The following is a 17,353-nucleotide window of genomic DNA, read 5'->3' as shown; positions in this document are numbered from 1 at the left end:
AAAAACCTATCCACTGACTGGAGAGCCGGGGAACCCGGGGGAAGAGAGAACGCCCAAGATTGTGGGTCCCCTTGTAGGAGCGAGATGACAATTCCCACCCTTTGTTCTTCACTCCCCGATGACCGAGGCCGCAGCCGAAAGTACAATTTACATGCCTCCCGGAAAACAAAAAACTTGTCCCGCCCCCCAGTGAACCTATCAGGGAGAGCTACTTTAGGTTCTGGTCCGGCTTGCTCCTGAGGATGCCAAACCTTGGACCTAACGTCCGCCAGCTCCATGGACAAACTCTGCAATTGCCGAGCTAGACCGGCTACTGGATCCATAGTAGCTGGAGAAAAACTAAGTGGGTCGGTGAAAATGTCACGCTGTCTCTGTATACTGGAGGTAGAGGGCCTAAGCTGACCCTAAGCTGGGGCCCTGACTAATCCCTCAACCTGGAGGTACTGTTAAAGGTACAGAGGTCCAGGCCGCCAGCGTAACCCCTACCTCCTGAAGATCCCTGCACCTCAGTAATCTAGTCCTGAGAAGGACCCCGATCACAACCAAAGGGAACAAGAAATAATATGCCCAAACACAGTATTTAGACGAACGAGACAGTACAAGGGAAAAACCAAAACCACCTTGCATACAAACAACTTCTCAACTACAACAGAGGGAAAACCAACGGGAAAGGAGATAAATGATAAAGCGAGGAAAGGGAAAAAACACTTCCAAATACACTTATCTCAGCAACTCCAAACACCACGATCCGCTCTGTCAGTCTGAATGAAATGCTGCGAGAAGTCAGGCTGTGTACTCGTGACGATCTTCGTGGCAACACACCCGTGACAATGGGGGTATCCTCGCTCTGAGGCACTGTGCTAGGGGGTATCCTCTCGATGCACTGTGGTATCATCTATTTCTATATAGATTCTGCCTTAGTTATGGGGTGCTGTGTATGGGGTTATCCTCTCTATGGAGCGCTGTGTATGGGGGTATTCTCTCTGGGGTGCTGTGTATGGGGGTATTCTCTCTCTGGTGCACTGTGTATGGGGGTATCCTCTCTCTGGGGCACTGTGTATGGGGGTATCCTCTCAGTGCACTGTGGTATCATCTATTTCTATATAGAGTCTGCCTTAGTTATGGGGTGCTGGGTATGGGGTTATCCTCTCTGGGGCACTGTGTATGAGGGTATCCTCTCTGGGGCGCTATGTATGGGGGTATCCTCTCTCTGGGGTGCTGTGTATGGGGGTATCCTCTCTCTGGGGCACTGTGTATGGGAGTATCCTCTCTGGGGTGCTGTGTATAGGGGTATCCTCTCGGTGCACTGTGGTATCATCTATTTCTATATAGAGTCTGCCTTAGTTATGGGGTGCTGTGTATGGGGTTATCATCTCTATAGGGTGCTGTGTATGGGAGTATCCTCTCTCTGGGGTGCTGTGTATGAAGGTATCCTCTCTGGGGTGCTGTATATGGTAGTATCCTCTCTCTATGGGGCGTTGTGTATGGGGGTATCCTCTCGCTGGGGCGCTGTAAATGGTGGAAGCCTCTCTCTGGGGCGCTGTGTATGGGGGTATCCTTTCTGGAGCGCTGTGTATGGAGGTATCCTCTCTCTCTGGGGTGTAGTTTATGGGGGTATCCTCTCTCTCTGGGGCAATGTGTATGGGGGTATCCTCTCTGGGGCGCTGTGTATGGAAGTATCCTCTCTGGGGCGCAGTGTATGGGGGTATCCTCTCTCTATGGGGCGTTGTGTATGGGGGTATCCTCTCTGGGGCGCAGTGTATGGAGGTATCCTCTCTCTCTGGGGTGCTGTGTATGGGGGTATCCTCTCTGGGGCGCTGTGTATGGAGGTATTCTTTCTCTCTGGGGTGCTGTGTATGGGGATATCTTCTCTCTCTCTGGGGCGTTGTGTATGGGGGTATCCTCTCTCTCTGGGGCTTTGCGTATGAAGGTATCCTCTCTCTCTGGGGCGCTATGTATGGGGGTATGCTCTCTATGGGGCGCTGTGCATGGGGGTATCCTCTCTCTGAGGCACTGTGTATGGGGGTATCCTCTCGGTGCACTGTGGTATCATCTATTTCTATATAGAGTCTGCCTTAGTTACGGTGTGCTGTGTATAGGGTTATCCTCTCTCTGGTGCACTGTGTATGGGGGTATCCGCTCTGGTGCACTGTGTATGGGGGTATTCTCTCTGGGGTGCTGTGTATGGGGGTATCCGCTCTGGTGCACTGTGTATGGGGGTATTCTCTCTGGAGTGCTGTGTATGGGGGGGGGGGGGAGTATCCTCTCTGGGGTGCTGCGTATGGGGGTATCCTCTCTCTTGTGCACTATGTATGGGGGTATTCTCTCTCTGGGGTGCTGTTTGAGGGGGTATCCTCTCTCTGGGGTGCTGTGTATGGGGGTATCCTCTCTCTGGGGCACTGTGTATGGGGGTATCCTCTCTGGGGCACTGTGTATGGGGGTATCCTCTCTCTGGGGTGCTGGGTATGGGGGTATCCTCTCTCTGGGGTGCTGTGTATGGGGGTATCCTCTCTCTCTGGGGCGCTGTGTATGGGGGTATCCTCTCTCTTTGGGGTGCTGTGTATGGGGGTATCCTCTCTCTGGTGCACTGTGTATGGGGGTATCCTCTCTGGTGCACTGTGTACGGGGTATCCTCTCTGGGGTGCCGTGTATGGGGGTATCCTCTCTCTGGGGTGCTGTGTATGAGGGTATCCTCTCTCTGGGGCACTGTGTATGGGGGGTATCCTCTCTCTGGGGCACTGTGTATGGGGATATCCTTTCTCTGGGGTGCTGTGTATGGGGGTATCCTCTCTCTGGGGTGCTGGGTATGGGGGTATCCTCTCTCTGGGGTGCTGGGTATGGGGGTATCCTCTCTCTGGGGCACTGTGTATAGGGGTATCCTCTCGGTGCACTGTGGTATCATCTATTTCTATATAGAGTCTGCCTTAGTTACATCTGTTTCTGGGAGCTCTTGATAGCAACCAATATGGTCGCCATTGCAGTTTCCCCCCAGACCTATAGACCATTCAGGACTTTGGGAAAGCTGAGTGACCGGCGGTGACATCTATAAGTTAGAAATTTCATAGTTTTCTTCATTTTTTTTTTGTTCATGGTTGACGCTTTTCCATAAATACCTCCCTGATTACCTGTCACTGACTGCGCCGCCTAGTCCCTCCGTTCAGACCCCGGTTGCTAAGCGGCGGTTGCTAGGGCAGCCATTTTGGAAAGTGGTAGGAGACCATAGAGCGGAAGTGCCCGCAGCGCGCGTCCTCCTCTTCCGGTAGGAGATTTTTGTGGAGGAAATGGCGCCGGTGGATGTGTTGACCGTGTTTCCAGTGCAGCCTCTGTCAGACTGAGGGGCTCCGAGGCCGCAGCTCTTATGTCTCCGCGGTGCACTTTACATACATGAGGTGAGAGCGGCCGGAGCTGCGCAGTGCGACCGTCACCGGAGGGGGCGAGAGAGAGCGGCGTGAACAGCGCCGGTGTTTGCCGTATATAGCTGTGTGCAGAGCCCCGCTGTGTGCGGTATATAGGTGTATGGCTGTGTGCAGAGCCCCGCTGTGTGCGGTATATAGGTGTATGGCTGTGTGCAGAGCCCCGCTGTGTGCGGTATATAGGCGTATGGCTGTGTGCAGAGCCCCGCTGTGTGCGGTATATAGGCGTATGGCTGTGTGCAGAGCCCCGCTGTGTGCGGTATATAGGCGTATGGCTGTGTGCAGAGCCCCGCTGTGTGCGGTATATAGGTGTATGGCTGTGTGCAGAGCCCCGCTGTGTGCGGTATATAGGTGTATGGCTGTGTGCAGAGCCCCGCTGTGTGCGGTATATAGGCGTATGGCTGTGTGCAGAGCCCCGCTGTGTGCGGTATATAGGTGTATGGCTGTGTGCAGAGCCCCGCTGTGTGCGGTATATAGGTGTATGGCTGTGTGCAGAGCCCCGCTGTGTGCGGTATATAGGTGTATGGCTGTGTGCAGAGCCCCGCTGTGTGCGGTATATAGGTGTATGGCTGTGTGCGGTATATAGGTGTATGGCTGTGTGCGGTATATAGGTGTATGGCTGTGTGCAGAGCCCCGCTGTGTGCGGTATATAGGCGTATGGCTGTGTGCAGAGCCCCGCTGTGTGCGGTATATAGGCGTATGGCTGTGTGCAGAGCCCCGCTGTGTGCGGTATATAGGCGTATGGCTGTGTGCAGAGCCCCGCTGTGTGCGGTATATAGGTGTATGGCTGTGTGCAGAGCCCCGCTGTGTGCGGTATATAGGTGTATGGCTGTGTGCGGTATATAGGTGTATGGCTGTGTGCGGTATATAGGTGTATGGCTGTGTGCAGAGCCCCGCTGTGTGCGGTATATAGGCGTAAGGCTGTGTGCAGAGCCCCGCTGTGTGCGGTATATAGGCGTATGGCTGTGTGCAGAGCCCCGTTGTGTGCGGTATATAGGCGTATGGCTGTGTGCAGAGCCCCGCTGTGTGCGGTATATAGGCGTATGGCTGTGTGCGGCGTATAGGCGTATGGCTGTGTGCGGCGTATAGGCGTATGGCTGTGTGCGGCGTATGGCTGTGTGCGGCGTATGGCTGTGTGCGGCGTATGGCTGTGTGCGGCGTATGGCTGTGTGCGGCGTATGGCTGTGTGCGGCGTATGGCTGTGTGCGGCGTATGGCTGTGTGCGGCGTATGGCTGTGTGCGGCGTATGGCTGTGTGCGGCGTATGGCTGTGTGCGGCGTATGGCTGTGTGCGGCGTATGGCTGTGTGCGGCGTATGGCTGTGTGCGGCGTATGGCTGTGTGCGGCGTATGGCTGTGTGCGGCGTATAGGCGTATGGCTGTGTGCGGCGTATAGGCGTATGGCTGTGTGCGGCGTATAGGCGTATGGCTGTGTGCGGCGTATAGGCGTATGGCTGTGTGCGGCGTATAGGCGTATGGCTGTGTGCGGCGTATAGGCGTATGGCTGTGTGCGGCGTATAGGCGTATGGCTGTGTGCGGCGTATAGACTTCTATATAAGTGTGTTGATGCCTGAATTCTGCCTTAGAAGTGATGCAAAATCTTTGCTATTTTTTGTGCTTTTCCTGCTATTCTCGATCGGCTGCTACTAAATCAGGGGTGGCGGACGTGTACTCCAGTCCCTGGCGGTGCGGCGCTTGTGCAATGAATCGGGCACACCTTCGGCCTGTGCGCCCATCATATAGGCCGGCGGGTATAGCGCTGGCCATAAGGGATCGGCCCTGTAGTAGATAGTATTGCAGATTGATCAGTGCAGTGGCGCCAACACCTGGTGGAGATGATGTATGCATATAGGTGTCCTTTAGTAATTATTATAGTGTCCGTGTGCATTTAACCCTGTAATTACCACCCCCCGTCAGCTGATGCCGGTTTCAGTCCGTCCCACGTCTTCCCCGTACATTATGATGTATACTCTGGGTGTATACCAGCACAGCGATGCATTATGAGTCTGCAAATTATACCCCTCTGGTGTTTATGCTGTCTTCCTCCTCGTTAAAGGACTACAGGTCCCAGCAGCATACAAGACAATGTATCCTATATGCCAGTGACTCTCCAGCTGGTGCAAAACTACAATTGTCAGCGGAGAGTTAGACGTGCTAGAAAGCCGCAGGTTGGGGCCGGTGCCTGAATATAGTGAGTACACCCTGTGTGTGTGCAGCCGGTGGTCCCCGGGGTGTATGTCCTGTCGACGGCACCATTCACGTGTCGCACATCGGCCGCTCGGTGTTTATTTATGCAGTTCGTCTTGTCATTTGGGGACTAATATAGATTTTAATTACAGAGAATTGGAAGCTGCAGCTACCAAAGACACTGAAGGAAGAAGTCTGAGGAGGTGAGTGTGAACGCGGGTGTAATGTTCTCTAGATGATCCTCATTTTCCAGCCATGACTCATTGCTTGTGCGTTGGTTACAGCCGCTGTGTGCCATTATCACCCAGGTCTGTGATACAATAACGTTACATTATTGAGGTCCACTGTTACATTTGCTGTTTCAGCAAAATTGTATCAATATTTTCTGCTAATATTTCCACAGTAAATAAAAATCCTTGAGCAGTTATCTACCCACCAAGAAAAACAAGTTATCCCTTATCCATGTAATAGGAGATAACTTGTGGATTTCTGGGACACCACAGGGGTGTTAAAAATTAGACTCCTGTCCTGATTGGCCAGCGTTGTGTTAAAATGTCAGATGCTACGTGCCTTCCCTGGATCCAGTGTCGGCTCTTCACTGCTGCTCCGGTCTCTGTGTGTTGTCCGCAGCATTGTCTTCACGACTACATCACTATTCAGCTCAGGGACTGGCTGCAGCGGTGATATGCCCCGCAGTTGCAGCGAATACACAGAGACTGGAGCAGTGGCCAAAGGTGAGTAATACAGGCCAGAAATCTACAAGTGGTAAACACATTTAATTGGGTCTTAGGCTGTGTGCCCCCGATGCGTTTTTTTAAGCGTTTCCGCAGCGGCAGAAACGCTTAACGCTTGGTAGAAGGCCTGCCATGTTCCCCAATGATAATCCGCATGTGCTGTGCACATGTTGCGGATATTTCCGCTGCGGATTATCATTGCGGAAAAAAACGCAGCACTAGCAATTATTTTGCGGAAGCGTGGCGTTTTTGCCGCCATTGACTTGCATTGGAACTCTTGGATTACGCATCACTGCATCTGTACATGCGGATTACATGCGTTTCTATGTGCGGATGGTACCCCGGTGTGGAGGACAGGAGACTCTCCTCCAGACCCGGGTACCATAGAACCTGTAAAAAAAAAAAATATATATATAAAATAAAAAATTTTATATTTACTTTCTGATGGCCCCCGGTCTCCTTGTCTTCGCTTGCCGGCAGATCACGGTAGACTGAAGGACCTGCGCTGATGTCATAGTCATGTGACGACAGGTCCTTTAGTGTACCCCAAGCTGCCGGCAAGCCAGGACAGAGCAAAGCAAGACACCGGGGGCCATCAGAAGGTAAGTATAGATTTATTTTGACATTCTTTGGGGTCACACTATATAAATCCATGCTGTTTGCATGGATTTATATAGTGTGACCAAGTTGTCAAGCACTTTCTAAGTGATGCTAAAATCGCTTGGAAAGTGCTTGACAACCCGCATGCAGAAGTGCATGTGAAGAACACTTCACTTCTGCATGTCCCTGGCAGGAAAAACACATGGACAATCCGCATGCTTTTTCTCTGCCAGGGAGATACAGAAACATTCAGGAAAAAATCTGGAGCATTTCTGCATCGTGGGCACATAGCCTTACAGTTATACGAAGTTATCATCCATCCACTGTGTAGGTGATAACAGCTCAATTTGTGCCCGCTGATGGGGGGGCCCCTACCACTCCAGAGCTTAGGACCCTGAAATGCCCCATTAGAGTAGAGTTCATTGTCTCTGGAGCTGTGCTTGTCTATGTGCGTCAGTCCCATAGACGTGAATGGAGCGGTGACTATAATGGGGCATTTTAAAGCTCTAGGATCGGTGGGAGCCCTAGTTATCAGCAAGTTATCGCTTACCCTGTACATACATTCCAAGTTTGGAATAATGGGGTTATCCAACGTCACAAAATTAATGTATGTGTATATGGCACCACAATGGGCACTTACTACTCGCCTGTACCTCCTGTGAATGGAAATCTGTCTGTGAGGAGCATTTAACATTGCACCAGAAGAAAAAAAAAAAGGTGTACATGTGACGCCTATGTCTCTGCCGCTATTGATGATGTTTGCTGTAAGTTGTGCCTAATCGGCCGGTGATCAGCCCGTGGATTAGGTAGAAGTTTCTGCTGTCAATAAGCCGTCCGGTAGCTTTGTGCTCATGGTGACCCTGGCTTATAGTATACGCTAATTACATCCTACTGAGCCATTCTGTACACAGGACATTACTTTACCCTCTGTGCACCCCCGGGAGCCTCATTGCTCCTTCTGGTGTTCCTGACATCGGCTGACCATGGTGTTGACAGCTAATAAAAGTGGCAGGTGCACTTTTTCTCAGAGTCTCTGTCCACTATCGAGCCTGGACCCCTGCAACTAGTGGATGAGCAGGGAAAGCGGCGTGCATTATAGGAGTACAGAGAAATTAATGGAGCTTCCCTATAATGTGTCGTCAATGGCCGTCCGCAAAAATACCCCTTTAAAAACCATAAAGTAACTTATACTCGGCTACTAATTTCCCTGGACCTGTCTGGAAATTAAACCTTTTTGCCTTGTGCATGTCGCCGACATCAGCCCTCACGGCTGGAGCGCCCTCGCAAAAACTGGTAAGACCACCTGGAGCAGCGAGGAGGGAATTGGCAGAATTTTCTGCACCAAATCTTGCATGTGAATGTCCCTAATTGCTTTCCCGCAGACCCTTCGGCAGGGGATAAGCTCGCGGTGTCGGTGATAGCGGCGCTCTGTTTCCACCGACGTTTGCCTGTAATTACCTTTTAGAGCAGCCGCCTCTTATTCCAGTTTGTGTGTAATTAGTTGATGTCTCCTTATTGTAGAGGACTGGGTGACACTTGTTATTGCGGGTATACACTATTTATCGTCCTTTGTGCTGGTGGCGGTGCGTTGTTCCGGTATACATCCCGCTGGCACGCATTAGCATATTTATGAACTGCTCGCCGACCTGCTCAGCGTCGCCATTGCAATGTAAAGACATGGAAATGAGATGGGAGTACCTGTTCCTTATCGGTCGCCCCCTCCCCCGCCCCATACTGCTCGCTGTCTACCGAGCAGCCACAGACACCAGTATAAAATATTAAACGTATCAAGAAAGGAAAGTGAAAGTTGAGCCGACATGGAGAAGGCAGAGTTGTAAAATGATTTATTCATGGTCTCTGTGTAAATTCTACAAAAGGGCTAAGAAAGAAAAATCTGCGATGGTTGCTTGTTGTTGGTGGAGAGCAGAGTCTATACCTGGGATATTGCTCCTCCGCAGAGTCTTCTGTAATCTCTTCCCTAGATAGTATCGCATAGATAAGCTTCAAGGACAGAGAAGTTTTTTGTTTTTTTTTTGCTGCAGAAAGTGAAGATGAGTAATGAGTTATCTGAGCCACACAAGCCTAGGCTCCGGCGGCAATTAACATACAAGTCCTGTAGCCATAAAACGTTTGTTTCGTACGACTGGGCGGCAGCTTCACTGTAAAAAAAAAAAAAATAAGTTGACGAGACACACGTGACTAGTATTGCAGTCTACGACTTGCAAAATCCAACACGTTTTGGAAACGTTCGCCACTGTTTTGCAGAAGCTGCAGGTCTGAGTCTACAACGCGTCATGATGGGAAATCATTAAATATGATATGTAATGCAACACCGTATATCCTCTGCCTTTGGATTTAGCAACGGCCATTAGTCAATGCCGCAAAGAAAAAGTTGTTTGCAATTTGTGGGCGACAATCCAGCAGGTTTGTGTAATGATGCGACCACATACACAAACATTAGTGTCGCAATCTGAGCTCGCAATCCTCTCATTTTCCTACTTTTGCAGCAGATCTCACCGTCCTTCATGTGTAGATTCGCTCCTGCATGGGTACAGGCTTTTTTTTTTTTCTAAAAACCCATTTCATCCCAAAACACTTCTCTCTCCCCACAGATGGAACAGACAAAACTTGGACACCCGAGTGGCGGGCACATCAGAGCCGCGCTGGAGCATTTTTTTTTCTTTTATTACATTGCTGCATGTTTTGTACTGGGTTGTGGAGCTGCTTTCTGTTATAATCGACTGCATGTAACTCTTTATATGGCAAACATAAGAGTCCAAAATCTTAAATATCTTTACATTGAGTCTGTGCAGTTACTCCTGGCAATGAATGAGTGTATCCACAGCTGGCCCTTCCCCATGTCACTATACTGCCTGAATTGTGACAGGCGACTCATGGATTTTGTCTTTTTATAGCGGCTGTATATTCATGCATGTGTACAAATGTGAAGACCGTGGAAAACCTCAGGCTTATTGCCAAGCGGACACTGGCGTTGGTGGTTTTCATGCAAGGTTTAGAGCAGCGCTATGATTTCTGCTGGCGGGTACTGCGATGTAATAACCGTGGGTATCGTCATCCCCTCTGCAGGGTCTGCTCCTGTCCAGAGTTGTGCTGGGATATTCTTAAACAACTATATAGGAAGCCCCTCTGATTCCCTGAAATCCCCCAAAGCATACCCGGTAAGCTATGGGAGCAATTTATTGGTTGACTGTTTAAATGGTGTTAATGCGCTTTAACTCCTTCGCTGTTATCAGCCCATTATCTGTTCCTAGATACAGTTTGTTGTTGCTAATGAACCTGAACAGACGACCCTTGGACTTTTTATCTGTATCTAGACCAAGCAAACAAAACAAACAGGCCCACACTTACTAACACTGTCTAAAAGTAGGTACGTATGGGGCCTTAACCAATGCCGATATGACAAGTCGATCAGCCCTCTGTAAACTGTAGTACATTGGTCAATATGCTGCCTATAATCATGGGGTTTGTCGGCTCACATAAATGATCTGATCAGCCTCAGCCGATTATTAAAGTCAGCCCTAAACCTTGTTACTTCATAGACTATACAGATAAGTGTTTATATATTGAGCCCATGTATTAGCATTACTGATCTTTGCATCCACTGATTGTAAAACTAAGACCCCCATACACATTAGATGGCTGTCGGCCAAACAGTTGTTTAGCTGATGGCTGTGTCTTCCAAGTCTGCTATACACAGGAACGTTGGCGCTCGTGTTCTCTCTATGTGGGAGCCGCCGCCGCTTCCTGGCCCCTCTGCTGAGGGGGGAGCCGCCGCTTCCTGGCCCCTCTGCTGAGGGGGGAGCCGCCGCGATAACAAAAAGATCTGCCTTTCGAAATCTACATTATATGTTGGGGTAGAGTCAGAAGACCCCCACACACATTAGACTGTTGACCATTCCTACTGATATATCTGCAGGTTCAGTCAACTTTAGTCTATTGTGTATGGGGGTCTTGCAGGATTGCTCTCACATTGCCATTGGTCTTGAATTAGGAGCCCTGACCTGTGATTGCTTATCGCCCTGTCGTGTTTTCTGTCTAGTAGTTGTACATTGTCTGACGGCAGGGTCGGCGCTGGGACTTTGATCCTGATATGTGGTTGCTATTACCGCACAGATGAGAGGCTGGGACTGAATTGACAGCAAATTATGCATTTGATTTCCTGTGTACGGGTTTAGCTCTATCACACGGGGGGGATAATCGTTTTTGAATTTAGATAAGACTCCAATAAAATCAAAACAGAGGTCGTAGCGAAGGGACCTGAGTGCAAGAGACGTCCAACGGCTGAGATCAAGTAGTGTCTCTGGCTTATGTATAAGATGACCGTACCCCTTGTCAGTGGAGAGTTTACCTACATGGTGGACAGTCCACACCTCACCAACAAGGTAACTCAGCTGTCTGATTATCCAGACATTTCCAGGAGGAACGCCCGTACCGGCCACAGAATATCTGCTACAAGCCATTTCCATCTCCGAACCTCGCAGTAATCCCCGTCTAATCTCTGGCGAGCCGCTCTTGCAGCAAGTGGTTAAATGCGACTATTTACTCCAGATCTGCCTGGAACGGGGGAAACAATTGTCTTATTGTAGTGGTCCGGAGACCAGCCAGCAATGGAGGGGAGGGAATTATCAAAGGGCACGCTTAATCTTTCTACAATTTTGGTTTCAGAGCCTGGCAATTTAAAGGCCTTCATAATTAAAGAGGAATGGTCTCCTCTGAGCGCTCAGCTGTGTAATGAAGATGTTTTCCCTCCTTATTAATTGCTAAATAAGTAGAAGAGAGAATCTTAAGAGCGCTGCTCTGCCGTACTGCCGAGGGGAGATCGCGCCGTTATTTCACAAGTAAACGTTGGGGCAGCCAAATTCAGAAAATGTGAGCAATTTCTAGTACCTGGCACCTCCGACTAACATTAGGACTGATCCCTATTTTTTTTATTTTTATTTGCAGCTAGGAAATTATAAATTTAAAAAGTGTGTCCACTTTTTTTTTCTTTGAGCACATGGTAATGCTATATTTAAAAATGAGAAGAGACAACCTCAATATTACACATACATACATCTCCTCCATTCTGCTACCAATTTTTCCCCTCTGCTTTCTTGGCGTCTGTGGCTTATCCATTTTAGCTGGAAGAAAGAACCAAGAGACTGTTAGTTTCATCCAGCTGAGACGCCCCTCACCTGAAGAAGCGGGTAGCCTTGTGAGGGGCACTGGTAATAGTCCAGGAGGGGTGTATGGGTTTTTCTATTTAATTATTTTAGTAATGCTTTGGAACCAAGTGGAGAGAGAATAGTTTGTGTTTCGGGTGGTCTTCATGACCCATTCCCTTTTTAAGTCTACTGAATGCTGTCCATGCATTGTACAATGTTTTGGTCTCCCTGTGTCGTCTCGTATACAGTTTGTGACGCTTTTCTGCTTTTAGGGGCACAGCGCACGTGAAGGAAGTACAGTTGATGGAAGAAAAGAAATCCCGAAAGAACGATAAGAAAAAGAAGGAAGCCGCCTCTAAGAAGGTAAGCCGATTTCCCTCACCTGTTCTCTGCTCCCTCATGCGTCTCCCTGTGCAATTCTACCTGTAAAGGCAGAATGATCTGCCCCCTATACTGCAGGCTGTGGCCCCCCCCCCCCCCAGACAGTCATCAAGATCTGATAATGTCATTCATAACACAATATTTTAATCTTTTTTTTTTTTTTTTCCCCTCTGTCTAGGCCTCTGATCAAATAAACAAAGGTAAGCCCTGCTTTTGCTATTCACTACAAAAATGTTAGAAAACTTTTTTCTTTCTTTTTTTTTTTTTTTTTTTTTTTTTTAGGAGTAAAGGGTTATGTATGCTGGTTGTTTCCCTGTTTGCATAAATGTATAATTCAGAGTTGCAATGTAATATAGCCGATCATTTACAGTCCTGCCATTTACTGAGATCATCTGTTATTCTCTGCTTTCTTAAAGTGGCTGTATAATTCTAATGTAATGTATGTACACAGTGACTGCACCAGCAGAATAGTGAGTGCAGCTCTGGAGTATAATACAGGATGTAACTCAGGATCAGTACAGGATAAGTCAGGGGTCGACAAAGTTGTTCAGAATTTAGGAGCCAGAATTTTTTATAGTATATAGATATAGCGACTGGGGTATATACATATATACACAGGTGTATATACATATATACAATGATGTATATACATAGAGACACTGCTGTATATACAGCACGATATACATATATACTGGTGGATATACATATGTACACCAATGTACATACATATATACTGCAGTATATACAGTGCTGCATATACTGCAGCTGATGATTGCAAGTAAAATGAAGACCTTTTAATAACACACACATTGGAGGGGGTTGCTGGGTAACGTATGTAGTGTGTGGCCATGTGATTTTGGGGACACTGCAGCATTACACACCGGGCAGTGCTTCAGCGGCCACAGAGGAGGGGTCAGCGGCGGGCGATCACCATGGACAGAGGCTGATGTTTGTCTTGCTGCCCCTCGCGCTGCTTTGTGCGCAGCACTCGGCGGAGCGCCACCTGGCGGCCGCAGGCGGTTGTGCAGCCGTGCAGCGCTACCCCCTCCCGGCCATCAGGTTCCAATCGCCGCACTCACAGCAGACGAGAATTTCCTCACACAATACCACGGGCAGCGAATGTGCAGCGCGGCGGCTGCACGACTGCGGCCTCATTGTACGCGGCTGGGGAGGGGGGATGGTGGGGCACACACTGTATGTACATATAGACCCCCTCACACACGGCGTCTCCCCGGGGAGCACGGCCTTTGTATGTACTTACACAGGTAGCGGGAGATGAGAACGGGCCCCCGGCCACAGCGATCCTTCCCCCGTAACCCAACTCTCCCTGTCCAGTCCCGGAGCATAAGGGGGGCGGAGCAAAGTGGAGAAGGCGGCCTGAGCGATACTGTCCCTGCTTCCTCCGATTGGATGACTCCGTGCAGGAGGTGGGATTGGATTGAGAGTAATTTTTTTTTTTTCTCAACTCCTCAAGCACCAGGCAACATTTTCTAGGCGCCACTGGCGACCAGGCGCCTGGGTTTGTCGAGCCCTGGGATAAGTAATGTAATGTATGTACACAGTGACTGCACCAGCAGAATAGTGAGTGCAGCTCTGGGGTATAATACATGATGTAACTCGGGATCAGTACAGGATCCGTAATGTATGTACACAGTGACTGCACCAGCAGAACAGTGCGCGCAGCACTGGGGTATAATCGGATCAGTACAAGTAGTGTGATGTTTTACACATGTATTTTAGTGAATGTTTTTGTTGGTATTATTATTATTCTTCATGTGTCTGAAGATGTCGGTGTCTAATACGGTTGCCCAGTAATTGCTGTTGCACAGTGGTCACATTGAGCGGTGGTGACGGCTGGGTCTCCCGGCTCTCGGCGGCTGGGTCTCCCGGCTCTCGGCGGCTGGGTCTCCCGGCTCTCGGCGGCTTATTTGTGCAGTGATGAATGGACTCTCTCAGTTGTGTGTTTTCTGGTCTCTTGACTGTTATTATTCGCTGTTACATCACCGTACGAGGTTTACACTGTTTGACTTTCCATGAAAAGCTTTAGGCCGTGGGTAATATGTAGCTGCAGATGACAGATCTGGTTTTAGTTGTAATAAATCAGAACCGTGGCCGATTGTGTAATATGTTATAACATCCAGTCACCGCGGAAAGAGGCAGCCGACAATATGTAATAGAAAGCAATGTCTCATCTGCTGTGGTTATAACTATTGTAGCACGTCCGCGCACACAGGATAAACCTCTGGACGTCCATCTATCTGTATATTTAGCTTTTAGGGTGATTTATCCCCTTGGTAGTTATAGTATTCCCTGTCCCTGCTTTTCCCCAGTGGCCACCCCAACGACGGAGCCGCTCAGGTCCTCCTGCTCTAAAACCCATTTGCCCATTCACCGAAGATAAACTGAGCAAAGTAGCAAATGTTGGAAAATGATCACGTTATTTTTGACTTCCTGACATTCGCTATAAATGTAGCACGCTCCATACACAGCCGGAGCCTGCTTTAATGGCAGCGATCAAAGCAATGATGGCGTTTAGGTGGTTAAATAGGGGAGGGTGCTTCCACTCGTCCACCAGCCCACCCAGGTTGCCATTACGGGGTGCCAATGGTACAGCCGTGGCATGAGGAGGCCCCGCTGAAATCTGTGGGTAGTTTACAGACCTGTCATTTGACCATGGGCAACACTTTGGTATTGCAATGTATTGTACAAACGGGCGGACGTAAAATAAAATAAATATATAAGCCGCCAAAGACCAAGCCACACAAGACTAGTCAGACAGACACATTTTTTTCATGATTTTTCTTTACCCGCCTAACATACTCAACACTTTTTCTGCAATCACCAACGCCTGCCATTTTCATGCGGGGGAAAAAAGCACGCCGTATGTGAACATGCCCTTATTTTCCTCAAGATTTGCAGCACCTAAGGACATGAGATTGTCATCCCTCTCCACCCAAATCAGGGGGTTTGACTGACCCACACACATTAAAGGGAATCTGTCAGTAGGATCGACCTTCCTAAGCCGTCAATAAGAGCTGAATAAAATCACACCTTAATATCTGCGATCCTATGTCTTATTCCAGAGAAATCCACATTGTTTTTCTTAACTTGTAACTGAGCTTTGAAGATCTATGGGCGGGACAAGGGTCTCCCTAAGACTCCGCCTCTAGAGCGTATTTTAAATGAAAGGGGGCGTTACCAGTGTGAGACATGTAGATGAGGAGAGCAGACCGTCAGTCATTACATGCTCAGCTGAACAGAGAGTGCCTGTGAGTTGAGGCGATTAGGAGAGAGTGGTCGGCGGTTGTCTGTATGGCCATTTATAGGCTTCAGGCGTTTCGGTGGCCATACAGCTCCCCTCTCCTGAACGTCTCCTTGCCCCCCATACACATGAATGCTTGTCTCAGCATGTGTTCTGATTTGGGGGTGGGGGGACGCGTCCCTCTGGTCACCTTTAGACATATAACATATCTGGCTTTGTATGTCGGGCGGCCCCATATACATCGGACGGTCGGCCATCTTCTCTTCCTGCTTCTGATATCCCTTTCCCTTAAGCTTTGTGTATGGAGGCTGGACGGCCTTTGTTGCCTCCCCTAGGGGTCCGTTTTCGCTCATGCCAGCCCTTTTGTTGGAGTGAATGCCGCTCGTCGCCGTTGTCCTGCCATTCCTCTGTTTGGGAGTGACTGTATTTTCTTGCTGACCACATTACAGATGTAGTGCGGGATGTTTGTCACTTTTACTTCTTTGTTTCCCATTGAGAGCTAATCGCTGTTTACTATGGAGCTGCTAATTGCAGAAAGCTCTACGATCACATGCCGTGTATCAGCACTCGCCGAAAGTTACAGAGCATAACACTTTTTGAGTGGGCAGTTCCTATTCATCAGCATTTTGCCAGCACGATCAGAGCTGGAACTTCCACTTTTTTTTTTTCCAGAATGCATTGTACCTGCTGCCATTGTCATTGGCTTACTTTCCCCCAACCAAAAGCCCACCTGTTTTAGGCTGGCATGCAGTTCAGTGTTGCTCGTAGCATCGCCAGCCGCACTCTAGTCTCCTTTGGCCTCCACGGGGTTAAAGTCTCAGTGCGGGAATTCTGTATAAAACGCCCGACACCCCTGACAATGGCCGCCTGTAGCCAGGCTCCGCAGTCCTGGCCTCAGTGAGTTAATCACTTGAAGATATTTTCCAGAGCGGATCGCTGTGACCAAAGCTGCAGACATTTTTTTTTTTTTCTTTTTTCTGCAGTGCATTTTCCAGTGCAGCACATTGTGTGTGCCGCCTCTACAGCCAGACGTCGTCCGTGCGCTCCCCTACCCCAGCATTCCCGAACTGTCAAGCTCCTTAATTTCAGAGGAGCGCGGCGGTGGTGGCGGCGTCAAGTCACCCGCAGTTTGCGCCCCCTCGCCCGTTGTACGGAGCTGTTTTCACTAGCAGTATTACTGCTCAGACAGCTGCCGTTATTTACTAGAGGGGAGGGAGACTTTGTCCGAACGGGCCCCTCCGTCAGAGGAGCGCGGCGGTGGTGGCGGCGTCAAGTCACCCGCAGTTTGCGCCCCCTCGCCCATTGTACGGAGCTGTTTTCACTAGCAGTATTAATGCTCAGACAGCTGCCGTTATTTACTAGAGGGGAGGGAGACTTTGTCCGAACGGGCCCCTCCGTCAGGAGGAGTTGGCAAACAGGGCTTTCACAGGAGTAAAATGACACCATGCTTCTCCTCCATTTTCTCATGAAATCCGCAGAGTGGGAAAGCAACAGGAGTTGGAAACGTCTTTCCTTGGGTCGCCGCTCTGTAATTGGTGTCTTCCAGGCTTCCTCCTTGGATTTCCGTCAGGTTTGGGTCTACATTGTTTTTTGTTTTTGTCTCCGTTCTGTTT

The 17,353-nt window shown here is 49.3% G+C and overlaps 1 protein-coding gene and 1 long non-coding RNA gene across 11 annotated transcripts in view; one reads left to right on the top strand and one right to left on the bottom strand.

Annotated features, from left to right (window-relative positions):
• The window catches only part of LOC141162328 (uncharacterized), a 47,881-nt gene extending 44,643 nt beyond the window's left edge, over positions 1-3,238 (bottom strand). Inside the window, exon 1 of the long non-coding RNA XR_012250760.1 lies at positions 3,126-3,238. This is a non-coding gene — a long non-coding RNA (uncharacterized lncRNA). The remainder of the gene's footprint in view (positions 1-3,125) is intronic.
• Positions 1-17,353, top strand: part of TNRC6A (trinucleotide repeat containing adaptor 6A) — a 78,624-nt gene that overhangs the window by 37,132 nt on the left and 24,139 nt on the right. For 4 of the 10 annotated variants that reach the window (XM_073648311.1, XM_073648319.1, XM_073648310.1 and 1 more), the window contains exons 1-4: positions 3,221-3,389; positions 5,751-5,801; positions 12,370-12,460; positions 12,657-12,678. In XM_073648311.1, coding sequence (XP_073504412.1) covers positions 3,385-3,389; positions 5,751-5,801; positions 12,370-12,460; positions 12,657-12,678 — 169 coding nt within the window. In that variant the 5' untranslated portion in view covers positions 3,221-3,384. Of the gene's footprint in view, positions 1-3,220; positions 3,390-5,750; positions 5,802-10,019; positions 10,112-11,475; positions 11,823-12,369; positions 12,461-12,656; positions 12,679-17,186; positions 17,311-17,353 lie in introns of those variants that run through there. The other 6 variants (XM_073648315.1, XM_073648316.1, XM_073648314.1 and 3 more) reach the window with 6 other exon arrangements.

The sequence above is a fragment of the Phyllobates terribilis genome, unplaced genomic scaffold, assembly GCF_046119375.1.
Source record: "Phyllobates terribilis strain yellow unplaced genomic scaffold, ASM4611937v1 Scaffold_9__5_contigs__length_417890890, whole genome shotgun sequence".
In the NCBI taxonomy this organism is placed as follows: Eukaryota; Metazoa; Chordata; class Amphibia; order Anura; family Dendrobatidae; genus Phyllobates; species Phyllobates terribilis.
This window is presented reverse-complemented; position numbering and strand designations above follow the sequence as displayed.